At 37.9% G+C, this 25,756-nt stretch overlaps 3 protein-coding genes across 3 annotated transcripts in view; 1 reads left to right on the forward strand and 2 right to left on the reverse strand.

The window, feature by feature from the left end:
* The first annotated feature begins 358 nt into the window (after nt 1–358).
* Nucleotides 359–12,072, forward strand: EXOSC9 (exosome component 9). Its single transcript, XM_060012944.1, has 12 exons — nt 359–504; nt 839–933; nt 1,684–1,803; nt 1,920–2,022; nt 2,946–3,083; nt 4,970–5,052; nt 6,296–6,428; nt 8,055–8,143; nt 8,739–8,885; nt 9,850–10,031; nt 11,644–11,722; nt 11,936–12,072. Exons 1-12 carry the CDS (start codon nt 439–441, stop codon nt 12,018–12,020), a joined length of 1,320 nt encoding a protein of 439 aa, XP_059868927.1. The 5' UTR covers nt 359–438; the 3' UTR covers nt 12,021–12,072.
* Nucleotides 12,073–12,645: 573 nt separating this feature from the next.
* On the reverse strand, nt 12,646–19,111 carry CCNA2 (cyclin A2). Its single transcript, XM_060012945.1, has 8 exons — nt 17,966–19,111; nt 16,933–17,176; nt 15,496–15,608; nt 15,070–15,293; nt 14,230–14,437; nt 13,695–13,808; nt 13,135–13,268; nt 12,646–12,777 (listed from the first exon to the last, which is right to left on the reverse strand). The coding sequence occupies exons 1-8, from the start codon at nt 18,176–18,178 to the stop codon at nt 12,729–12,731; spliced, it is 1,299 nt and encodes a 432-aa protein (XP_059868928.1). The 5' UTR covers nt 18,179–19,111; the 3' UTR covers nt 12,646–12,728.
* Nucleotides 19,112–19,158: 47 nt separating this feature from the next.
* BBS7 (Bardet-Biedl syndrome 7) overlaps nt 19,159–25,756 on the reverse strand; it is a 44,195-nt gene continuing 37,597 nt past the window's right edge. Inside the window, exons 16-19 of the mRNA XM_060012941.1 lie at nt 23,692–23,801; nt 23,479–23,582; nt 23,204–23,327; nt 19,159–21,409 (exon numbers count right to left, since the gene is read on the reverse strand). Coding sequence (XP_059868924.1) covers nt 21,276–21,409; nt 23,204–23,327; nt 23,479–23,582; nt 23,692–23,801 — 472 coding nt within the window. The 3' untranslated portion in view covers nt 19,159–21,275. The remainder of the gene's footprint in view (nt 21,410–23,203; nt 23,328–23,478; nt 23,583–23,691; nt 23,802–25,756) is intronic.

Below are 25,756 nucleotides of genomic sequence, written 5' to 3' on the forward strand. Positions count from 1 at the left end.
CTGCTGAAACTCTGCCTCTACAGCTTTTTAGTGGCCAAATCTCAACTTCCTCATCTGTAAAATAGCAATAATACCTGTCTAGCCTACTCCGCTAGAACTGAGGCTAGAGTGAAGTGTGAGAGGGCTCAATTGATACTAATTTCTATCACTGGTGGTTATTTCGGGGTCCTTTTCTCCGCTACACTTTATAATAAAAGAAACATCTTTCCGTTCAGAATTTCGCCTCCTTTTGCTTCTCCAGCCAGCTCCGGCTGGTCCAACTTTGCTTTGAGCCTGCGCACTAGCGGCGGTCTCTCAGCCTTTGCTTTCCCAGTTTCACCTGACGAGCTTTGATGACGTCAGTCTCCTGCGCCGAGGTACGAGCGGGCGCGCGTGAAGAGGTGCAGGGTGTCTTCTCCCGACGCATTCCAGTACCTGTGCGTCCCCTGACCTGACAGTATGAAGGAGACGCCACTCTCAAACTGCGAGCGCCGTTTTCTACTCCGCGCCATCGAAGAGAAAAAGGTAAACCGGGAATTTGGCGCTGCGTGAGCGCTCGGGTAGCGCGGCGGCCCGCATCCTTCCGGCCTGGGCGCACAGACCTAGCTCTCGCAGGCCCCGGGAGCCCCTAGGGGAGCGGCCAGTGGGTTCCCCCAAGGCCCCAATATTTATTTGGCTCCGGTGGGGTCTTTTCAAGGCTCAGGTCACCCCAGCGACTGTCAGTGCTCGGGCACCTAGTTTCCACTCTCCTACGTGGAGTGGGTAGGATCACACTTACCTCCAAGTGCTTAGCCCCAGGACTGCCTAGCACAGAGTAATAAATATTTGTATTAGGAATAAAGGAATGTTGTGCTTACAGCGGCTGGATGGCAGACAAACCTATGATTATAGGAACATCAAGATCTCATTTGGAACAGATTATGGGTGCTGCATTGTGGAACTTGGAAAAACAAGGTAACAAAGTATTCAAATTAGGTATAAGCTCAATAGGGAGAAATTTAAAAGAACTTGATTGACCCAGTTTACAAAGCAGATAAGTCTGGACAGTACTTTGTTTAGCTGCCCAAAATAAGTATGTTTTCTTTAATGCAAGACTTTGGTTTTATAGTCACACTTTACATTTTTAATCATGAATATATTTTCTGTCACATAAGTATCACATAGTTCTTTCTGATCTCTGTGAATCATATATACAGCCAGCAGTGGTTGCACTGAATTTGTTCCTTGCATTTGTTGTCATTACGTAGGGCCTACTTTCCTCCTTTTCCTGAGTGACATGAGAATTAGATTTTTAATATTCACTTGGAAGTTGTGAGGATACTGGTCAGATAATGTTGGTGAACCATGCCATAAGAAAACTCTTAGGACGTCTCAAGTTTGCATGCCATCTTGTATCACTAAATATTTGTTTTAGAAAAGAGAAGAAATGGTCATTGACTCTTAAAAATCTGTGGAATACTAAATATTGTAATGAGATTTTTTTCCCCTGTCATCTCTTTGGTTATGCCAATATGTGTTTGTATGTGTCTGTATGTATTCTACTACTATACTTTGTAGGTAACTTCAACCTTTAATGATATATCATACTGAACATGTTATTACTCAACGTAGTGTAAGACTGAAACTCAATCTTTAGATTTCCTTTTTTTTTTTAATTGGAAAGGAAATACATTTAATTAACAGATTTGTACTTTATCTTTGCAGAGTTCTTGGACAGGTTTCCTGTGAACTTGTTTCTCCAAAACTCAATAGGGCAACAGAAGGTATTCTTTTTTTTAACCTTGAGCTCTCTCAGATGGCTGCCCCAGCTTTTGAACCTGGCAGGTATTTAAATCTTTTTCTTAAGCTGCTTTAGCCAGAGGAGAGCCTAACAGGGGTGAGCTATTGTTTTACTGCCTGGTGTTATATCTCATGACATTAGCCCATTCCTGTTTTCATAGGCAGTCAGATCTCTTGGTGAAGTTGAATCGCCTCTTGGAAAGATGTCTAAGAAATTCGAAGTGTATAGACACTGAATCTCTCTGTGTTGTTGCTGGTGAAAAGGTGGGGAATATGCCCAAAATTCTTAATCTTCGGATGAGTATTGTTGATTCATGGATCCCTGTATCTATACTTTCATTCTCAGAGCTTCAGTTAATTCAGTTTTATTCTAGTTCACTTCACTTCACATATTCCTGAGTGCTACCCATAGAACTTTGTGTCATCTCTCTTTGGAGGGACAAAAAATTGGTGAAAATAGCAACTTGGATTTGTATACAAATTTCTTATTCAAAGAACCTGTGGTTTTTCACATATTTTCATTTATTTTCTTATGTTATTTAAGTGAGTTGATAGAAGCAGGTAATGTTTTCCTTTTTTATGGATGAAGAGCTAAAGAACTGATTAAATCCTTCATTTGGATAGGTTTATTGACTTACACAGGGCTGCATAGTGAGTCATTGGTAGTCCGACATTGGAAATATTACTCTCAATATATTGTGCTATTTGATGATATTAGAACTTTATTCTTGATTAGGGTATTTTAACTATCTTTTTGACTCCAAAGAAGTCACTTGGCCTTTCCACATTCTATACTTGAATATAATACTATTTGCATTACTTGTAAGGTTATCATAAATATTGTCAAGTAAAACCTAAGAGTTTGAGGTTTTTAAGTTAGGAGACACAATAAAAATATCATTAGGCTTGGAGTTAGGGGAATGTTAGTACTAAATGTAGTGTGGTTCTGTTTATTTACAGTATATATTTCACTGTTGTCAAATGACTCATAGAAAGGTAAGCTATTGGTATTTCAGGTGTTGATCTGGCTTGACATTTTTCTAAATGTATTTTTATTGATACAATAGAAGGAGTAACTGCATGTTTTAGCAGCAAGAGAAAATTTTGCACACAGTGTTACCTTTCCTTATAAATAACCTCTGGTTGTGACTATTTAGGATTTATTTTTGTTTTGAATTCACATTCAGGTTTGGCAAATACGCGTGGACCTACACTTGTTAAATCATGATGGAAACATTATTGATGCTGCCAGCATTGCTGCAATTGTAGCCTTATGTCACTTCAGAAGGCCTGATGTCTCTGTCCAAGGAGATGAAGTAACACTGGTAAGCTTCCATGATGTGAGCCAGGCTCCTTCTTATGAATGAATGAATATCCTTGCTGTGCAGACAGCTTGTTTCTAATGAAGTCTTGTAAATGGCAATTAAGTATGTTGTAAAATTTGTTCACAAGGCAAAAAATATGGTCACAGTTACCTTTGAAATCTCTTAAATCTCCTGTATTAAAGTTTTGTCAGTGAATGCATACCCTATCCTGGTTTTCTTAGAATAGAAATAGATGACTTCTTTGGATTGAGCATTAGATAAAGTGGTTAGTTTATGCTTAGGGGGCATGTGTGAAAAATCATAATTCTCAGTATTTTCACAGTGAGATGCTTGTTCTCACTGTGTGGCAAAAACCCATCAGAAACACCTGGAAAGACTGTTAAAACATCTTGCTAGTCTCCATCCTCAGAGTAGAATGGGGATAGGATGTATGAGTTTGTACTTCTGACAGAGTTCCCAGGTGATATGATAGTGCTGGTATAAGGACCACATTTTGAAAACTATGGACCTATACTATTTACATTGTCCTTTCTTTTGTGCAGAGTATGTCAATTTCAATTTATATAAATTACATGCTAGAATAATGAAAGTGCACTGTTGTGATAATTTGATTCCTGAAGTTATAAAAGGAAACATCAGATGCCCAAATTCTCTAAGATGTCATTCATGATGCTGTTTTTAGGAATTAGACTGGAGCAGACTCTTGAAAGACTTAGAGGTGTAGACAAAGTTTTATTAACAATAGAGACATGTTCCTTTAGAGAGGGGAGGTGGTATATGGAAGTAAAAAAGAAAATATAGAGTGATGAGTAGACAAAAAAGAAATTGATTTTAAAATACTGTAGAGATATTGCTGGTGGTAAAGTGTTACAGCCATGTTGGAAGAGTTTGGCAGTTTCTTAAAAAGTTAAGTGTAAACTTATACAGCCTAACAATTCTATATCTAAGAATGTACTCAAGGAGAATGAAGGTATACATTCACTCAAAGACTTTCATGTGAATGTTCCTAGCAGCATTATTCATTACAGCCAAAAACTGAAAATTAGCCAAATGTTCATCAACTAGTGAACGGAAAAGCAAAGTGTGGCGTATCCACGCAGTGGAATACTATTCAACAGTAAAAAGGACCAAACTACCGGTGTGATGTATACTTCAAGGTGGATGAAACATGCTGAGTTGAAAGGAGGCAGATGCAAAAGACTGAAAATTGTTTGATTCCACTTACATGGAATGTCCAGAAAAGGCAGATTTATAGAGATAAAGTATTGATAGATCAGTGGTTGCTTTGGGCTGGGAGTGGGAGTGATAATCAACTGCAAACACGCTTAAGGGAATTTGGGGGAGTAATGAGAATTGTTTTGTTTTGTTTTGTTTTTTTGCGGTACGTGGGCCTCTCACTGTTGTGGCCTCTCCCATTGCGGAGCACAGGCTCCGGACTTGCAGGCTCAGCGGCCATGGCTCACGGGCCCAGCCGCTCCGCGGCATGTGGGATCTTCCCGGACCGGGGCACGAACCCGTGTCCCCTGCATCGGCAGGAGGACTCTCAACCACTGTGCCACCAGGGAAGCCCAATGAGAATGTTTTAAAAACTGAATTGTGGTGATAGTTACTTCACTATATATTTACTAAAAAGTGAATTATTTACTAACAGTTAGTGAATTTTATGTTATGTAAATTATACCTCAATAAAGCTTTTTGACAAATACATAAAGTTTTAAGGAAGATGAATGGCAAAGTCAAACAGGTAGTTGCAAAAGAAGTTATTTAGGTACTCACTGAAGATTAAAGGGATTTCAGTTTTTATTTTAATATCTGATGTACAAGATGTTTTTTTGTATGTTTGTAAGTTAGTGACTGTAATTATTGAAACTTTTATTTTCAAACAGTATACACTTGAAGAACGTGATCCTGTACCATTGAGTATCCACCACATGCCCATTTGTGTCAGTTTTGCCTTCTTCCAGCAAGGGTAAGTCTCATCCTTGTCATGGGCTGAAATTATAAATCCGTAGGCAAATGAACAAACCCCTTGTTTAATATTAGAGCGCCTTATAGTTCTTTTATTTCTTTCTTAAGAGCATTACTTGACAAATGCTCAGAACTAAGAGCTTTCTCAGTAGAAGTGACAAATTCTCCTTTAATGAAGAGACTTCACATTTTTCTTTTCATGGCATACTTACACGTTTATGAGTTTACCACAGCATGGTAGTGTATCTTTCCTAGAGGTGTACAGATGTTAGGCTCTAATTTTGGAAAGTAGGCTGAGAATGACTGTGGATTAATGGAAGAGAACTTTGGAATATATTTGAGGAGCATATTATATGGAATAGTTGTAGGATAGGAGCAGGTTACAAGGCAGAATGGTTCACAAATGAGAAAAAAAAATCTTGTTTTCCTTCAGCTCTCCAGCAGTTTCTTCACAACTCACTGCTAATTCCTCCTACAACAGAAAACCTGGAATCTTAGGTCCATGTAAGGTGCCTTTAAATGAAAGCTTGAGCCTTAAATCTCTTTAGAAACAAAGAGAGGTATAAATATTTTAGCAATTTTATGACTAAGAACTAGAGAAAAGCTTTCATCTTTCAGTCACTGTAGTATAGAATTTTATTAGAGGGAACTAGACCAGCACTGTCCTGTAGAATTATGACATGAGCCATATATGTACTTTTAGTAGCCACATTAAAAGGGTAAAAAGAAACAGGTAAAATTAATTTTGATATTTTATTTTACTTGATATATCTAAAATATTTTAATATATAATCAATATCTTAAAAATTATTCCTGAGATATTTTGCATTCTTTTATTTCTACTAAGTCTTTGAAATCCAGTATTTTATACTAATAGCACATCTTAGTTTGGACTAGCCACATTTTAAGGGCTTAGTAACCGCATGTGATTAGAGGCTAACATTGGACAGTGTGGAAATAGGCAGTATTTTTTTGTAATGAGCCATTAGCATAACCTGGAAGAATTTCAAGCAGAACTTGGAAGAATTTCAAAGTACAGGATATTAGGGAAACTTTAAAATTAACCAAATTAACGTTATAATAATTCTGTTGTCTCTTTTCAGATTAAAGTGACTCAAATTCATAGGCTCAGACCTACACTGTGTTGACCTTACTATAATACTATTTTTAAAAATATCCATTAGCTTAAAATTGACAAGCACTCAGCATCAGATTTGTTCATGTCCATTTAACGTTCATTTCAGAACATATTTATTGGTGGATCCCAATGAACGAGAGGAACGTGTAATGGATGGCTTGCTGGTGATTGCCATGAATAAGCATCGAGAGATTTGCACCATCCAATCCAGTGGTGGGATAATGCTGCTGAAAGATCAAGTCAGTGCTTTGATTTAATTAATGTTCCATTAAAAATAGGTCTCTTCTTTTTAGAAGCTTTTTCTTGTTTTTAAACTAAAATCCAACAGATATTTTCAATGATTGATTCTCGGATCTGTTAGAATCTGGTTTCAGTATTGTCGGTTGACTTGTGGCTACAAGGTACCCTCCTTCCTCCCTTGCTTCTCCCATGGATGGCCCTCCAGAGTCTACACCTCTAGATAGAGGAATACTCTTCTCCTTTCAGTGAGGAAAGAGATTTATATCCTTTCCCCTTCCCCTTCCTTCCCCTTCCCCTTCCCCGTGTTGGGTCTTCATTGCTGCGAGTGGGCTTTTCTCTAGTAGCAGTGAGTGGGGGCTGCTCTTCGTTGCGGTGGCTTCTCTTGTTGCGGAGCACAGGCTCTAGGTGCGTGGGCTTCAGTAGTTGTGGCACATGGGCTCTAGAGCGCAGGCTCAGTAGTTGTGGCGCATGGGCTCAGTTGCTCCGCGGTATGTGGGATCTCCCCGGAACTGGGATCCAACCTGTGTCCCCTGCACTGGCAGGCGGATTCTTAACCCCTGTGCCACCAAGGAAGTCCCTATATCCCTATTTTTCTTTAAAGTGTCAGAAAGTAGAAATTATGTAAAAAGATAGTTTTACTTTTGGAATTTGGGTACAGTGAGCAGAAGTTTCAAATCCAGCTACATATAAGATTCACATGGGGACTTTTAGAAAATAGATTGCCATGTAGCACATAGTGCAGCTCGTTAGGAGCACAAAGACTACTTAATTGGAATTCCAGCTCTTCCTTACACTAACTGACCTTTGGCAGATGGTTTCATATTTTTGTGCTTCAATCTCTATCTGTAAAATAGTAAATAATCTTAATGTCAACACCTTCTGTTAGGAGAATATAGGGATAGATATGGATATATTGTACTGTATAGCATAAATTAAGTGTGCAGTAAATGTTATTTTCTGTTATCATCATTGTCATTATTACCAGCATCATGACCACTGCCAGATCCCTATTTCCAGCGATTCTGATTCATTAGGTCCCTGAGGCCTGGGAATCTTCGCTTTATAAAAGCTTTCCGGCGGACACCGTGCAGCCCTGTCTTGAACAGAGCTATGGATCACTCACAGAAAGGAAGTTAGTGTATCTGTGGCCTCTTGAGTGGTATCTTTTACATTGTCATAGAAAAGTTTTTGGGTCAGTTCCTTTAACATTTAAAAATAGCTCTCACGGGCTTCCCTGGTGGCACAGTGGTTGAGAGTCCGCCTGCCGATGCAGGGGACACGGGTTTGTGCCCCGGTCCGGGAGGATCCCACATGCCGCGCAGCGGCTGGGCCCGTGAGCCATGGCCGCTGAGCCTGCGCGTCCAGAGCCTGTGCTCTGCAATGGGAGAAGCCACAACAGTGAGAGGCCCGCGTACCGCAAAAAAAATAAATAAAAATAAATAAATAAATAAAAATAAAAATAGCTCTCACATCTTGCCTTAATTTGTGTTTACACTGTATTATTTTCATATTTTAAAAAGGCTTAAATTGCAAAGGTAGAAAAACTAATCTCATGTTTTTAGTTTTGTTAGAGAAAGCTACTTGATTTGTTGTCTTTAAATAACAGAGTTCACTTTTATAAATAGGTTTTGAGATGTAGTAAAATAGCTGGTGTGAAGGTAGCAGAAATTACAGAGCTAATACAGAAAGCTTTGGCGAACGACCAGAAAGTTAGGTAAGTTTGATTTTTTTAGAACTGAATGGTCTTGTTATAGATTTTTCTGTTGAGGATTTTTCTCACACAAGCATAACTCTACAGTTTTTACAGTCTTTCCTTATCTGTTCATCTCAGTTGAATATACTAAATGTTTTTTGAAAGTTGATTGAACTATTTATTGTATTCCAGTTTACACATAATCTGTATTAAAAAGCCACATAATATTTTTCATTTAAAAAGTTAACATTTTCTTAGGAAAAAAAGAATCCAGTAGCTCATGTTAACAGAAAGAATACAAACTGGGGTTGATTCCCATCTCTTCTTACTGTGTGACATTAAGCAACAGCTATATCTCAGCACTTCAGTGTCTTCTGCTTTAAGTACATAACACATGCTTGACACATGGTTTAATAAATGGTTAATTATAGTAACTTTTTATTATCTCACTTGATAGGCATAATAAATTGGTGGGGTTAAGTTAGTCAAATAGTTTCTCATCCAATATTTCTCATGTATCAAAAGGATAAAATAGTTAACTTTTTTTTCCCTTCCTGTCTTCTCTCCCATCTCTCATTCCCCCTTCCCTCCCAACTCCCCAAAAAAACCCACACAGGAAAGAAGGTGGAAAGTTTGGCTTTGCAGAATCTATAGCAAATCAAAGGATCACAGCATTTAGAATGGAAAAGGCCCCTATTGATACCTCCGATGTAGAGGAGAAAGCAGAAGAAATCATCTCTGAAGCTGAACCTCCTTCGGAAGTGTATCTTTCCTGGGTGTTTTTGGTAAAAACAAGAAGATTCATAACACTTTGGGTATTATTAGGGCTCTGTGAAGTGTGTGCATATGGAAATTTGTTTTCTGAAACACTGTACTTTGTTAGAAAAAAACATTTAAGATATGAGACAAGATAGTGATGAGTCATATTAAATTGATGGTGTAACATCTACCTTCCCTTCAGCTATCCTACCAAAACCAGAAAATTCTTTTATTTTAAGAAGCAATTTACAGCATTTCATTTTCCTTTGGAAAATTGTTCCCTAATCTCACTGGCATGGTCAGACACTATACATTATACACATTGTTCTTATTTTTTTTAATAAATTTATTTACTTATGTATTTATTTTTGGCTGCATTGGGTCTTCGTTGCTGCACGCGGCCTTTCTCTAGCTGTGGCAAGCAGGGGCTGCTCTCTGTTATGGTGCTCGGGCTTCTCATTGCGGTGGCTTCTCTTGATGTGGAGCACGGGCTCTAGGCGCTCGGGCTTCAGTAACTGTGGCTCACGGGCTCTAGAGCGCAGGCTCAGCAGTTGTGGCGCACGGGCTTAGTTGCTCTGCAGCATGCGGGATCTTCCTGGACCAGGGCTCAAACCCATGTCCCCCTGCATTGGCAGGCGGATTCTTAACCACTGCGCCACCAGGGAAGTCCCCACATTGTCCTTGAAGTTCATTCATTCACCAGATTTATTACTGCAACTAAAATGTTCAGAGCAAGTGTGTCTCTCAATATTTCTCACCCATTGTGTCCATAAAATCTTAACCTGAGTTATACACTATTTCTTCTTCACTGTCCAGCCATCCATAGTATAGCTATTAGTAAATTTTTTTCCTAATAATTTGAGGCACACTTCAATCAATCTTAAAGGAAGAAAACTTTCATTCTAATCATTTTCAACACTGCATCAAATAGCAGTATTTCTGTTATTCAGTTTTCTTAACTTGCTAAGTGTTTCGAAACCTGTGCTGTGGACTCCTGGAACCGCCCAAATTGGAGAGGGAATAGAAAACTCCTGGGGTGATCTTGAAGACTCTGAGAAGGAAGACGAAGATGAAGGTGGCAGTGATGAAGCTATTATTCTTGATAGTATAAAAATGGACACAGGAGAAGTCTCTAATATTGGAAGCCAAGGTATGTGATACTTTATGGCTATATGTAATATATATATATATATACATACATATATATCCCTATTTTAGGAATCTTATTTTTATATTAGCAGTTGGGGCTAAATATTTTGTAATTTAAATTTCAACTAAACTGTTGAGGCTAACTGCAAGAATATGCTTATCTTTGAGGAACAGTGGTATTCTTTGGTATGTGAAGGGAGTGGCATTTTTTATTTTTAAGTTTTTTTTTTTCTGTTTTTGTATCTTATCCGGGTCAGTTTTAAGGGGATGAGTTTCTTAAAATCTCATTCCTGTGTGCTGTTTTTTCTTTGTATAGTTTCTAGACTCAAACATAAAAAGGCAGTATCAGAACGTATATTAGAGTAGTGCCATCCATAGAACTTTCTGCAGTGTTAGAAATGTTCAGTCTCTACACTGTCCAGCATAGTAGCCACTAGCCACATGTAGCTACTGAGCAGTGAAATGTGGCTTGTGTGAAGAATTCTAAATTTTAATAAACAAGGAGGGATCTAGGAAGTAGGTTGGTGGAGAACTAAAGGATGCAGCTATTAAATCTGGCTGAGAAAATAGTGAAGGTGATACTGCCTGCCTTCAAGGAAGATCATTGCCTGTAAATATTACTGAGGACCTGCTGGGGTTTTTTGTAAGGCAAAAAAAAAAAAAAAAAAATCCCCATTAATTGGGACCCTTATTCAGCTTCCCCAGTGGTTACTTCTATTTAGTATTATTCTTCCAGACCTCGTTCCATGTATTTACTATATATTTACACCAACATAAGCTGCTTAAACACAGGGACTATTTATTGATAGATGTTAACTTTTTTTTTTTAACTCCATATGCTTTTATATATTTGTGAAATTTTTCTCATAGGGAGAAAGTAATTGAAAACTCTATTTAAATATAAAGAATTAATGTAGTAAGTTTCATGGGGAAAATGGACAAAAGAACAGAAACAGACGTTTCTGTTCTTTTGCCCATTTTTTGTTTCTGTTCCTATTTGTATTTGCATTCCCAAATACAAACGGCCAGAAACACATTGGCAAGGGTGTATAGGAAAATGGGTTAATATACTATTCTTGGAGTGTAAATTGAAACGTTTCTGGAGGGATCTGGCAAAAATGTCTTTCGGAAGGTATATGCCTTTTGACCCAGTAATTTGTTTCTAGGTATTTTTCCTTTTAGTGTTGTTTATAATAGGGAGAAATTTAAAATCTAGATCTTCAAAATTAACAAATTCAAGGAGTAGCACAAGGAATTCAGTTGGCATATTGACTTGTTTCCTAATTGGTTCTATAAGATGCTCTATGTGTGTGTGTGTGTGTATAGTGTGTGTGAGTGTGTGTGTGTGTGTGTGTGTGTGTGTATATATATATATACACACACACACACACACACACACACTCACACACACTATACACACACACACACGTATGTAGAATTATCCCCCTCATTTTAATTCTTTTAAAGAAGCACACATAAGGTTTTTCAGAGCTCCAAGGAATAACCTCAGGGGAAGGGAAGAACCAAATAGTAGATCTGTAAGCCTCCACCCAAAATGCTGCTTGGGTTCTCTATCTGAAACTTATATTCCTTTCTTAACATTTTCTTAAAAGATGCCCCTATAGTGCTCTCAGACAGTGAAGAAGAAGAAATGATCATTTTAGAACCAGATAAGAATCCGAAGAAAATAAGGTAACAAATTTCTGGTTTATTTCAAATGTATACATATACTCAAGACTTTTTAGAAGCTTGCTCTCTGGGTTTCTTCAACCTGAGATTTATAGAATTAGGTCTGTAAAACTGCTTGGATGCCTTTCAAGGTTACAGTATTCTTCTGTCATAGGTGGCAAAAGTAAGCTCCTAGTACTAATACTGTTAAAACTTGTTAATTTACTTTGTTCACAGAACACAGACCATCAGTGCAACACAAGTAAAAGCACCAAGTAAAAAGCCAGTGAAAAAGAGAAAAAAGAAGAGAGCTGCTAATTAAAGTTCACATAGTTGTATATTTGTGTATATAACTATTAAAAAGGTATTTATTCAGTGCTAACAACCTTGGGTATTATTCACAAACCCATTACAGAATCTAGTTCTTTATACAGTTTTTACATTATGCTTTAAAATAAACGTCTGGAGGACTCTTTAAAACAGGTTTTAAATAACTGTCACTTCGGTAGGTCAAGTGTAGTAAAAGTCGATGAATGAAAAGCATTTTCATAGTGTGTACAAAGACCTGAAAGAGTCTTCTTAGATTATGCCCAAGTCAGACAGTTGGCCCAGTTCCTTAGGGAGGTGAATGTCATCACCTGTGTGTTGGAAGGAGAAGCCTTCCCTGTCCCCATGCTTTAATAAACCAAATTAATTTTTCTAAGTGAAATCCTGAAGTCAAATTTTTGCCTCAAATTAAATTTGACTTACAAACCAAATTTTCCAAATCAATTTATTTCTTATTATCCTGACAGCTGGCATCATTAATACTTTAACAAAAACCACTTAAAATTAGCCAAATATCTAAGATAGTTACATGTACAAAAGATATACAAATTAAAACCTTTAAAAAGTAATAGATACCATAATTTGTACTTGACCATAACTTCCGTATTCAGAAATGATTGTAAAATTAAAACCTAAGATAAAATCTGTACACCATATACTTTGAGTGATTTACATCCTAGAAAACAAAGGCAGTCTTTCACCGTTACACATTTAGTGTCTCGGGTGGGTTGAGGAGAGAAACACCATGATACCTGTAAGCAGGGAAAAAAAAATCCATTTTTAGTAAACATTCATTGGGTGAAACAGATTATGGAATGAAACATATACTAGGAACTCACAAATGCTATTTCTGTCTACTTGAATTAATGGTTATAAAACCATAGTCTGGTCCCCAACACTTGCATGCATGCCCACCGTTCCTCTCCCCTCTTCTCCCTCAAATACAAGACAGAAGCTCAAAACACATGGCTGCTAAGAGAACAGTTGCTTAAGGAGGCTGTGCCTGATTTGTGAATCCCTTAAATAAAGTTAAAATGTCAAGGATCTCTGAACCGTACGATAGCCTGGAAAAGCAAGCTTCTTTGGTATCTACTGCTGTTAATTCTTACTTTGAGTTTTTGTACTTTTCTCTTATTGACTGTTGTGCATGCCGCGGAGCTCTGAGGTAGGTCTGGTGAAGGTCCATGAGACAAGGCTTTAGAGTTTCCAGCGTATATCCAGTCTTTTGTACTAATGATTCAGGCTGCAGGAGGGAGGACGGAACCACTGAGTTTTGTTTTTAGTAACAGACACTGAATACAAGTTAGTAGTTGGCATTAGTTGGCTTGAGTTTTGTCCTAACACCTCCAACTAACATCTTCCAGTTTTCTCAAGCTCTTTTTGCTAACGTCGATCAATTTTTACTATTTTCCTTGCCAACAGCAAGTCTTATGGCCTGAATTCTTTAAGCACACCTTTCAAATCCAAGCATTAATAGTAACCAAGCTTTCTACCTAACAGATGCTATTAAACAGGTAAGACAAAATGCTTTCAACAGTGTACGTGGTTGAATAGCTCTTCCAGTTCACTACATCTAGACAACTGTCAGTTGTATAGGACAGTTATTTAACCTATCTGGCACAAGCATTTACAGCACAAGGTGGATGTGTGAGGACGTCGTCATACATACCCAGCTTTGTCCCGTGACAGTGTAGAGTGCTAAATGAAAGGCTGCTGCGGCGGTAACTGATGGCAAATACTTTAGATATGGGTCAGCATCTATCAAACTTAATTCTCCCAAAAACTGGAATGAAAAAGTAAATATACTTTATGATCATAAGAGCTCTGGAATTCAAAACTCAAATCCTTACCTTCTGACTGAATATTTTGCTATCTTTAAGACTGGCTCTGTAGCAACCATTGCCACATCTTTAAATATATTCACTATCATATTTTGCTTCATTCTCATCCTGTATTTTTCCTCCTTTAATAGCTTTAAAAACAACTCTTCTGGCTACCATTTACCAAGACTTCCTCCTCATACCACTATTCCTAGTGCTTTCTCCATTTATGTTTTCTTTTGCCAATGGTAGGCTTTCTTTCATGCTGCAGCACTAACCTGTCCCCAGAATACTAAATCCCTTGTCCAAGGCTGTATAATGAAACTAGAGCTTGCCCCTAATTGTGACCTTAGAATCTTCATTCAGCAAATGAAAAGAACTTACCATTGCTAAACTTTCAACTTTGCAGTTTGCAGACTGCTGGTGCAGAAAGTACTGGGTAAGAAACTGATTTATTGTTGGTGCAGCTAAGTCAAAAGCAAGGACTTTCAAAACTAGGTGCTCCATTCTCAGAACTTGTTTCTTGGTATAAGTGTCATCTGTAATGTATACAAACTCTGCTACTTCTGGGGGGTATATTTCTTCAAACTTTCTACAATGAAAGAAGTTTTAAGTAATCAGTCCTTTTATAAGAAAAGCTTGTTTGTCCCAACTTGAAATCCCTTAAGCAGAATGAATGGAACGAATCCAAAACCAGTTGCCTGTTTGCACTGATACTTGACCATTTCTAGCCAAGACTAGGTAAATGCTAATTAAAAGCCCCAAATATTTCTCCCACTTCAGTCAAAGGAAGTAAGTGAGAGGCCGACTTCCCAAGATGGGAACAATGCCAGAGTTCACCAAGTAACTGAAAATGTAGGAAATTTCCTTAGAAAAATAAATAATTTACATTTTAGTTTTCATGTCTTAATGGAGAAAAGATAAGATTTTGCTTATATACCAGAAAGTATTTTAAAGTAGAAGGAACTACTCTGTAACCTAGTCCTGGTGTATTAAAATGTCGCCAATCTGTAGGTTCATTCAAGGTGCCCTGAAATCCAGATCTAGGAAAATTAATGTCCTAAATTTAAAAAGTTTCATCCACTCCACCATCCCTAAAGTAGTCGCTGACTCCCTGCCTTGTATAGTATGTTAAAATGTCATACTTTAAAAGATCACAATTTCTTCCCTACACAGAAAGATACTACTAATCACTTTTAACCCAACAAACCAAGTTGTACTTACGAGGCTAACAGCATAGCAGCAGTGCCCACAAGCTGAAGTTTTCCTCTCAACACAGACATCGATGAAAGAAACCTATCAATGTAGTTCACAGCCAAATGCAGGGTCTCATTCTGTAGTTTATATTCTTCTCCTACTTCAACTAACCAGTCCACGAGGATAGCCCTCATACTGTTAGTAATGTCTGGCTGTTTCTTCATGTAACCCACTTTAGGCTTACATTTAACCTGTTGAGAAGTTTACTTAGTATAGTGTTAAAACTGCAGTTAGATCATTCTACCATTAACAGATGCTGCCTATATGCTAGAAACTTAAGTATAGCATTAGAGTAATTCACTGGCAGTTAAAAAACTTAAAAACATTATCCTCTTAATTTCCTTTCACTACAGTGAACAAATAGTGTAAAAAGTAGATTCAGAGAGCCTTTACCTCCATTTCCCTAAGGTATGTGTGAATGTCCTCATGGTAGTCTGGTACTTCATTAACACTCACTGGCTTTTCATCTTCCAGTACAATTGACATATCCATAGTATGTGGTGACTCTGGGAGAATTCAAAAGTACAGTGAAGTTCACTTTTCATTTTCGACTTAATTTAAGAGCTAAAAGTGATTGCCCTTGTAAGGAGTCCCAAACTACCAATGTGTTTATTTCATCCAACTAAAAAGAGCTTGTTATGACAAAGTACATAGAAGATTTAACTCTGATTTTAGTACCTATGTCCACTTAGTTTTGGAATGATCTTAATTAACAAGAAAAAGTACTGACAAACCATTAACAGGAAAATGAGTTAGAGGAGCAGGTATTGAAGTATCTTCATCTCCCATGACAGGAGTACACTGGTTTTGCTAGGACAAAGTTAAAATCCAAGTTTGGAGATATCTAGGATTTGTCAAAAGAGAGTTTGCAGACCCCTAAGTCTAACATTCAAAGCACAATCCAGGCAGTAACTAGGAGTAGGGCTAACAAGTGTGCTAAAGAGAAACTCAGATTTCTTATGGGCAGTTCAAACACATTAACACTAATATCAATGGGTGATTCTTTTCTGGTAAATTTAAATTATCTTTGAAGGCAAAAAATATCCATTATTCTTTTTACTTCAAGGTTTGAGTTTAAAATTTGTTGCAGATTTTAAATAAAAATACACCAATTATTTTATTTCCATAGGACTTCGCTGCTATACCTCTCATCTACAGAACTAAAGCTGAGATTGAATTTAGTGAGCTGTCCAGTGACTCGATAGCCTGATGGTAAAGAAGCAGCACAAACTGTAGTCAGAGTTGTCTATAGCAGCTACTCTGACTCACAGGAGGACAATGTCCCTCTCTGGTATCAGACAATCACTCAGACTGATTTTACAGAAACAAAGTTTTAAAGGTGGAAGAGATGTTGGCTATCTCAGTATTTAAAGCTGCATTCTCAAATAGCACTCTATTTGAGAATGGTATGTACAAAGTGAGTCTTAACACAACTGAAATATATTCTCCCAATCAAGCAAACATTTCCAGGGTCAGATTAAAATAAGTCTGAGATGTAATGAAATTGATGTGATTAGCAGTGTACCAGAAGGAGCACAGGATTAGGATCCTTTTGTAGGTCACTGGGTCTTGGCTTAGCTGTGAGGCCTGAGATAAGTCACACCCTTTCTAAACTTGTTACATTAAACCTAACTCATAATGTAGTTAAGGATCAGGTAAGATAATGTTTTGAAAAGCAACATTTCATTAATCCAGTCTATTCAATAATTATGATTACATTGATTTGATGTAATCAAATGATGTAATGATGTAATCAAATGATGATGTAATCAAATGATATGATTACATTGATTTGATACAAATTTGATACAAATTTTCTTTAAAACTTACCAAAACTACCATCCATTGGGTAATCAAGAGGTGCCAGTGGTTTTCTCGGTCCTGGTAAAGTAACAGCTGAATTAAAAGCCAAAACATCTTCACTTTCTGGTTTTTTAGATTCAACTGGCCTCTTTTGAGTCTCTTCTTCTGCTTCATCCACATGAATGGTAAATGCAGGCTGTTGACTGTTTGCTTTCCAGGTAGGAACGGTGACATGCTCATCATTTATAGGAAGATCCTTAAGAGGTGCAACCTAAAAAATAAATAACTGGCTTTGAGCCTATTAAGTGGCATTTTGTTCTGCTTTCATCCCCTTATACTGCATTTACTCCCAATTACTCTATCAGGAAAATTAAACTTTAGGGGGGAAAATCCAGACAAGGAAATTTGAGTAGTCAGTCGGAGAAAGAAGGGATGTTCCAATTTGTCACAGGCATTCCTGCAAGGGTTTTAGAGTCAGATTAAGTGGAATTGGGCAAAACTAATCAAGGCCACGAGATGGGTGGAGTGGCAGGGCGAAAAATGCCAAATTTAGGAGAGATGGCAAAAAAGTGGTTTACCTCTTTCGCCCCAGGGTGGAGCAACAGAGCAAATTCGGTAAGATGGCGGAATTGACCAAAAGCAAAGTACTTTTTATACCCTTTCCTAAAGCAGAGGTAATCTCTTAACCATATGGGGAGGATGAAGGAAGTCCGAGCAGTGCCTGGGGCTTAAAAGCAGAGAGAAAGGCGTGGAGGCGGGCAAAGGCCATACTCATGTTGTACGGCTTGGTTTGACTTCGTTATCTATAGAAAAATACTCCCAATGGAGGAGAGCGGACAGGCAGCACAAACGCAGAGTGCTGGCAGAGAGAGTAATGGGAGAAACTAATGGGAGTAATGTGGCATCCTACACTCCAGAAAACCAGGGATCAAGGGACTCCAGATCCTGGCTTCCCGCGAAAAGGCCAGGGGATGCTTTCTCGCCACTCTCCTCTGCCGGCTAAACCCCTGCAAAACTCCCGCTCGGCCCACCCTCCTGCAGATACGGCTCACTGCTTTACCCGTCGCGTCTTAGGCCTCTGCTGCGGCGCTGGTCCCCGCGAGTTCCCGGCCTTCAGTACCGCCAGCCCAGCGCGGGTCCGGGACTGCTGGGTGGGCGCCGCCTTCTCGGGGTTGATGTTCTCCTGGTCCTCCTGGAGCGCCGTCTGCTGCAATGTTAACAGCGCCGAGCCTGCCTCGCGGGCCGCAGGCCCGGGCGCGGAGCTGCCCAACATCACTGCTCCCGGGGGCGCGGCGGGATCAGCCTGCGGCGCCAAGCAGCGTGCACTGCGTCCCGCCGATCAGCCTAGGTACACTCCAGCTGTACCCGCCCGCCGCAGCTCGGGCCAGCCTACCCACCCGCTGGCCCGCTCGGGATCGTGTAGGACCGAGGAGGTTGCGAAAGGCGGAGGCAGGCACTGCCGGACGTGGAGGGCCAAAGACGCCCCCGAAATGAAGCGAGCAGCCCGCCGGAGCGGCGGCTGTTCATGCAGTTCAAGTATCCCGCGACTATTGAAATGGACCAATGAAAAGAGCCGAGGCCCGTGACGTCACTCGGGGCGACGCGGTCGCAGGCGAGTGAAGGCGGTGCGAAGGCAACCGAGCAGGGGCGGAGCGGGGCGAAGAGACGTCGAACGGCGGCAGGAGGAAGTACGCGCGCCCGGCGGGGAGGCGGGGCCTAAGTCTACTGTGACTTTAAATAGGGCCGCTAGGCGGTCCCTGTCTCGGGGCAAGGGCTGTCTCTAGGATAAACTGAATTAAACTTTAGCAATTAGTAGCGGGCCGCCCCGGCCTTCTGCCCTAGGACCTCCAGTTAGCTTGACTGACTAGTTTCTCAAGGTATAAAATCTGATCCGGCCACATACTGGCCTGGTGGTCTTGTTCAAGTTATTCAGTGTCTCCAATTCTCAATTTTCCTATCTGTTAATTGGGAATGATATCTACGCGTTATACAGTTGTCGTTAGTATTAAATAACGTGCATAAATCATTTAACACGCTGCTTATGTAACTGATATAATATTGAAAGACTATAATGTCATCTTACCATTTAGGTGTTTCTTCACAGTCTTATGCTTTTTATTTTTCCTAATGAAGATGCAATTAATTTAAAGTGCCACCTTGAACTACTGTTGATATATGTAACAAACAGTAATGTACTACAAGAAATTCAACTAGACAGTCATTAATTTTTATCTCTTTTTTTCCCCAAGGTGTGGCAGCCGACAAAAAGCTTGGAGTAAAATTCTAGTGACCTAGATATAATTATGTGTTCCATTTAGAAATGAAGGTTGTTTAAACATAGTAAAAACAATATGACCTTATAAAAGTAAAACTCTCTTAGCAATATGTGCCTTTAACAAATTTTCACATTTAATATACAACAAGGCTTGCACATAACTAATAAATATAATGGTATATAATTAAGAAGCACTGTTGTTTTCCAACAAATTCATAAGTGTGCCCTTCTTGAAAACACACAGAATAGTTTATTTTCTATTGTAATCCTTATGCTATTTTAAACAACCTTTAAGTACAATATTCACTTGAATATGAATAAAATATGAATTAAGATTAATGACTTCCATAGCCTTAAAGTCATATTTCCCTCCATTTATGATAAAAAAGAAATCAGTGGATATTAGTGCAGGAAAATCTAAGAAGCTGTCACTATTTCGACACTATTCACATGTAGTATACTTGTATAGCCCTACTGGTTACAGCACATCAAGTTAAGATCCCCCCAATCTGTGCAAATTCTGCTGATTTCCCTGGCCAACTCAAGTATTTTACAAACTGAGCATGGGTCACAAAACATTACCAAGCAACAGCAAAATCAATTGTAAATCAATCTCAATTCCTAAAAAAAATTTATGTTATTTCCCCTGGTTGACAACATACATAGTAACCAGAACGCAATCCAGGCACCAGAACTTGGGTTCCACCTTTACAAAATAATAGCATGTCCTCTTAAACACTTAACCTCACTGAGAATCAGTTTTCTTACATGATTTGACAAAATAATCAATATATGTTGTCAAGATCAAATGAGGAGGGACTTCCCTGGTGGCACAGTGGTTAGGAATCCACCTGCCAATGCAGGGGACACGGGTTTGATCCCTGGTCCAGGAAGATCCCACATGCCGCGGAGCAACTAAGCCCCTGCGCCACAACTACTGAGCCTGCGCTCTAGAGCTGGCGAACCACAGCTACTGAAGCTTGCGTGCCTAGAACTCATGCTCTGCAACAAGAGAAGCCACCACAATGAGAAGCCCTCTCACCGCAGTGAAGAGTAGCCCCGGCTCGCTGCAACTAGAGAAAGCCCGCACACAGCAGTGAAGACCCAACACAGCAAAAAAATTATTAATTAATTAATTAAAAAAATAATTAGCCAAAAATAAATTAAAAGAAAAAAGATCAAATGAGGTAACATATGTAAATACATTTTGAAAACCGTAAAGCAGTTTATACATATGTGTGTTAGCTTATTAAATATTTGAATATATTTTTATTTTCCAAATAATAGTTCTCGATTATTAGAAACATTATAATTATTATAAAATAATTATTTTATACAATGATTATTATAAAACATCCACTTGAAAAAAATTCATTAAAATCCTTTATAATCATTCCACTTGTTTTAAAAATAAAAATTCTCTTTATTTTAAAAAAGTTCCATTTGTCCTCCTATCTCTCTCTCTCTCTCTCTCTCTCTCTCTCTTTCTCTCTTACTCCTCTTCCTCTTCCTCTTTCTCTGCTATGTGAGGACACAACAAGAAAGCAACCATCTGCAAGCCAAGAAGAGAGCTCTCACCAGAGCCCAACCACGCTGGCACCTTGACCCCAGACTTCCAGCCTCTAGAACTTACGTGGACCTCTCACTGCCATGGCCTCTCCCGCTGCAGAGCGCAGGCTCCGGACGCGCAGGCCCAGCGGCCATGGCTCACGGGCCCAGCCGCTCCGCGGCACATGGGACCCTCCCAGACGGGGGCACGAACCCGCGTCCCCTGCATTGGCAGGCTGAGTATCAACCACTGCGCCACCAGGGAAGCCCTGAATGCGGATCTTGATGTTTGAATATGTTTTAACCTTGCACGATGTCTATATTAACAATATATGGGTTGTTTGATAAATAAATATTTTAAAAATTAAAAAAAGTTCCATTTGTCAAAAAAAATAGACGCATTACTAAAAAAAAGTCATAACATATATTTTTAGATAATATTAAAAAACGCACTTGAAATAAAAGTATATACAGTTAGCTTGCAATTCTATTTTAACATTTTTAATTTAAACATACAACTTCTTTGGAACTTTACCTTATTTATATTTCATGCAGCATCAAAGAAAGCAATCAATGCATTTTGGTCATAACTGTCCAGAATCTCCAGTAAAAGAGGCACTTTGGTTTTTACATTGGTGCCTTTGAATTTGAACTTATCTATGAAAAGATCGGTGATCATGCCTATAAAGAAAAAATGTTAATTTTCTGTCATTGATTAATTCTATTAATGACACATTATTTAATGAAAGTAAGCGACTGCTTGAGAATCTATTTCTAAGCACCTGTAATTCCATTATTTAACATACAGAAATCTGAAAGGATTGATGCATCAAAAAATATTTGGGGGGGATTTTAAGGCAAGTTTCAAAATATAAATCATTTGGCTAATAACCCTCTTAACAATTGGCTATAAGCTATTAATTCAGACAATCAACTGCTGGCCAGTTTTGAACTGCTATTGGTATATATAAAATTACAAGTGGGTTTTTTTTTTCCACCAGGCTGACCATTTTGACACAGTGTAGACATATTCTGTTCATAACAGCTTTATCTGAATTAAAATATCCCATCTATATGTTGACCATTCTTAGGATTTGACTTGAAGGCAAATATTTCTAGTTTCAAAGATCTGGGCAAATTATTTCACCTTTGAGTTTTTGCATATATATAGTGGGAATAATTCAAGCTATCAATCTTTTATCCAAAACTCTTGATGCAAGATGTGTTTCAGAATTTTTCACATTTTAGGAAGATAATAAAAGGAATATACCATATATATGGCATAATACCCGTGGAAAGTGAGTGGCAGCATCTGATAACAAAACATAACATTTCTGCAACAAAATATATGAATATTCATACTAAGTGGAATAAAAAAACTATAAATAACCTCATATCAGTTTAAGTGAGGTTTTGTCATTAATTCAGATCAAGTCAGATTTATTGCCAAATGATTTATGAACAAAGTTTTTGATTTCAAAGCTCTCTGGACTGTGGAATTGGTGATAAGATATGGTGGTTCTGCACCACCCATCTTCTAAGTTGTAATGGGGATAAAAGATCATGTGTTTGCCACATAGTAAATATTAAGATATTAGATATTATTGTTACCGTTTATGAGCAAGTCTCTGGGCATAAAATAAATTCATTAGGTAGATCTTAAGGATCAATATGGACTGATGATACCAACTGACTCTACAGAAGACTCGGCACAGTGCAAACAGCTTGCACTTGGGGGCAAGGAGGTTCTAATGAAGGCTTTGCCACCACCTACCTATGTGACAACACATTCTTAAGCTCAGATTTCAGTTTACAGATGTGAAAACCAGAGATAACACTATCTACCTTGCTGAGCTGTTGTAAGGATTAAATATCCCCCCTAATTATAAAGATGTTATAAATAAATAGGCGTGCTATGCACAATAGGTCTTACATAAAGATCACAAAAAATGTTTCCTTAAGCTGTTCCTTCCTTCCTCCCTCTTGCTCTTGCTTTTTCAATACAACTGTGAAACATTCAACTTCTCACCACCAAAGCAGAATGAGTTTTAAACATAAACTGACACAGCACATATATACCCCCTATTAAATTCTGCATAAAAATATTAAATGCTGCATTTTGGTATTTCAGAATAGCAATAAAAACTGAAAATTATTTGTGTGAAATATAGCCTCAATTGTAATGCTTCATAGGATACATTCATTTCACACTGGGTTTCTTCATATATATAGATTAATTCATTGCATTAGACTTATTTCACTTCTTAATATTTATTTGTATTTTATCTAGTAAAAATATTAAACATTAAAACCAACTTGACAAAATAAATATATTGGGCAGTACATGGGTTGTTACTGGTTCATGACTGCTGTAATCTTTGCCTGTCTCCTTCTGCCCAGCTTCTCTCATGTGATCCTTTGCAAACAGCCAGTAGAAAAGAAATATGACAAGGTATTCTAGAATAGTTCACTAACCATAGAGTCTTTCAAGATGTGCAGGTTGCTTTTTGTATTCTTCCTGTAGGTGATCTGCCTCTTCTAGGATACAGCGATATTCTGGTATCAGAAAGTTTGTGTTTCCCTCATGAACCTGCAATTCCTTATTTAAAATTAAAAACAGAAGCACTTAATGTTCAAAATTTAATCCAGTGTAAAGTGGATTTAAAGTGGAAAACTTTAAGGTCTTTACAATTTTAGAAATCCCATCACAATAAAATAATGATCACGAGTCCCGTGACACAAATACTTACTTTTAAAGCATCAATTAATTGCACTTTCTTAGCCAAAAGCAACTGGTACTCCAGCTTTGGGTGGATTAGCTTTAATGTGTGTTTGACTGATACTTCATTTATCTCTATAAGAAGTTAAGTCAGGCACAATTAGATAAGTCACTTTGATCAGGAACATTCTTATTGTAACAACAACCCCCCCCAAAAACAGAAAGAATGATTCTTTTTTTTTACCGTATAATATGTTGAGGTTAATTTTCCTTTTTGTAGCTTCTTTAGAGAGCACATCTTTTAGGATGGATATAGTAGAAATGTTGTCAGATTTAAAAACTCCTTCACCTTTTCTATAAAATTAATATTTTTAAAAGAACAGCTTTAGAAGGAAATACATCCAATAAATATGTCCAATAAATACATATTTTGCAAATAGGACCTTGTGTCTAGACTTCATTTAATTTTAGATTTCTTTATATACACATCTCATTATTAATGTAAAACATATTTAAACATGTAACCTTTTACTGTTGTAGTGATTCAAGTTCTAAACATACTTGTAAAACTGAATAAAAGATGTTAGACACATGCCTCCGCAAGATATGACAATTTATATAAGTTCTTCATTTAAAACAACTTCTTTTCATTTTCACTAATAAAATTTCCAATAGCTAACCCCTATGTATATAAAATGCATTTAGAATTGCTTGCTTTCATATAAGTTTTTTTTATGTAATCACATAAATTACAGCATGACTATACGCTTCATCCTTAAAAGAAAGCTAATATCAAACCTAAGAGTAACATCTTCTGTTCTTCCATGCCCAGCATCCATTGCCACTTCTTACGTTCACAGGACCCTTCTTTTTCTTTATGGAACCCCTCCTTCTCTCTCTCTCTTTCTCTCTCACCCTTTTCAATCCATATAGTTTCATTGGCACTGGCCCCAACCCCATTTCTGGGACTTCAGGAGGAAGTTTTCAGCAGCGTATTCCATACCCCTGAGCACAGTGGTTCACGACTCAACGATGATACTCAATCCTGGGACTTTTATTGGAACTAGTGGGAAAGAAAGGCTATGGTAGCTGAAAAGATATAAAGCTGGATGGAGCTGTTGGTGGCCACCATGGCACTACATAGGAAAGCCAAGAGAAGACAAAAACAGCTGAGCAATGGAAAGGGATAAAGTCTTGACAATATCAGTTAAGCCACTGATCCAGTTATGCTTGAGGCAGACTACTGCTAGTCTTTTAAGTTATATGAACTAATAAATTCCTTTTATTTGGTTAAGCCTGCTTACGTTTGGTTCCTTTTTATGATGACCAAAATTTTCCTAATTAATATATACCATCTTTTACATATTCAGTGTTGCCTTTTTGTTTGCTTTTATATTGACTGCTTTTTTTTCTTTTTTTCTAGAAAGATGAATAATACACACTTATTTTGATCCCAATTATGTGTTAGAAATCATGAGATTTTTTTCACTAGTCTTCAATTTTAATTAATAATATTTAACATTAAATACTTATGCAGTACCTGGCACTGCGGAATGACTCACGTGGTTTATCTTCCTTTAAGCATCACAATTCAGTGAAGTAAGTGTTACTATTTCTATTCGTCAGAAAAGAAACTGAAACCCAGAAAGTTAAGTAATGTAGCTAAGAGCAAATAGCTGGTGAGTCACAGAGCCAGATTCAAACCTAAGTATGTCTGTCTCCAAAGTACACGCTTCTATACTTCTTCCATATATATGTATTTTATGGAACAAAAAACCTTTACTGTGTACCACTATGTTCAAAGGCATGTGTTAGATACTTGGAGGATACATACAAAGTTAATTAAGAATAAACTCTGCCCAGAGCTTACAATCTGATTTACAGACAAGCTTACATAAAAATTATTATATACTTCAAAAAAATAACAATAAAAATCTAAGGCAGGTAAGAATAAAATGTTATGGGAACAGAGAATAGAATCAAGGAAGACTTAAAAAATGTACCTATTGAGTTGGGCCTTGAAGAATAAGTAGAGTTTTGACTATTAAGGAAAGAATATTTAAAGACACAGAATGGTAAAAAGCAAAGGTATGCTATTATAAAAATATGTAGTATGCCAGGGGCCTGTCAAATTGTCTGCTATGATTAAAACGTGAGGTTCGCTGTGGTACTTCAAAATTGAAGTCATGATTCCAGGTTTACACAGGTAAGATCCCCTGGAGGGTACAGTGAAACACCCCCATAGAACTGATGCTAAAACCAATTAGATTTCTGGAGAGTTCTTGGTCCCAAAGGCTATATTCAGAGGT

The sequence above is a fragment of the Delphinus delphis genome, chromosome 5 (assembly GCF_949987515.2).
Source record: "Delphinus delphis chromosome 5, mDelDel1.2, whole genome shotgun sequence".
Taxonomy (NCBI): domain Eukaryota; kingdom Metazoa; phylum Chordata; class Mammalia; order Artiodactyla; family Delphinidae; genus Delphinus; species Delphinus delphis.

What these genes read in the sequence shown, in the direction of transcription:
- EXOSC9 (XM_060012944.1), top strand. Translation starts at nt 439, where the DNA reads ATGAAGGAGACGCCACTCTCAAACTGCGAGCGCCGTTTTCTACTCCGC. An exon ending in TAATGCTGCTGAAAGATCAA is followed by an intron (nt 6,429 to 8,054) that starts GTCAGTGCTTTG and finishes TTTTATAAATAG; the next exon opens with GTTTTGAGATGTAGTAAAAT. An exon ending in CTCTAATATTGGAAGCCAAG is followed by an intron (nt 10,032 to 11,643) that starts GTATGTGATACT and finishes TTTTCTTAAAAG; the next exon opens with ATGCCCCTATAGTGCTCTCA.
- CCNA2 (XM_060012945.1), bottom strand. Translation starts at nt 18,178, where the DNA reads ATGTTGGGCAGCTCCGCGCCCGGGCCTGCGGCCCGCGAGGCAGGCTCG. An exon ending in GCTGCTATGCTGTTAGCCTC is followed by an intron (nt 14,438 to 15,069) that starts GTAAGTACAACT and finishes CTTTCATTGTAG; the next exon opens with AAAGTTTGAAGAAATATACC. An exon ending in CTGTCACGGGACAAAGCTGG is followed by an intron (nt 13,269 to 13,694) that starts GTATGTATGACG and finishes TCCCTCCTGCAG; the next exon opens with CCTGAATCATTAGTACAAAA.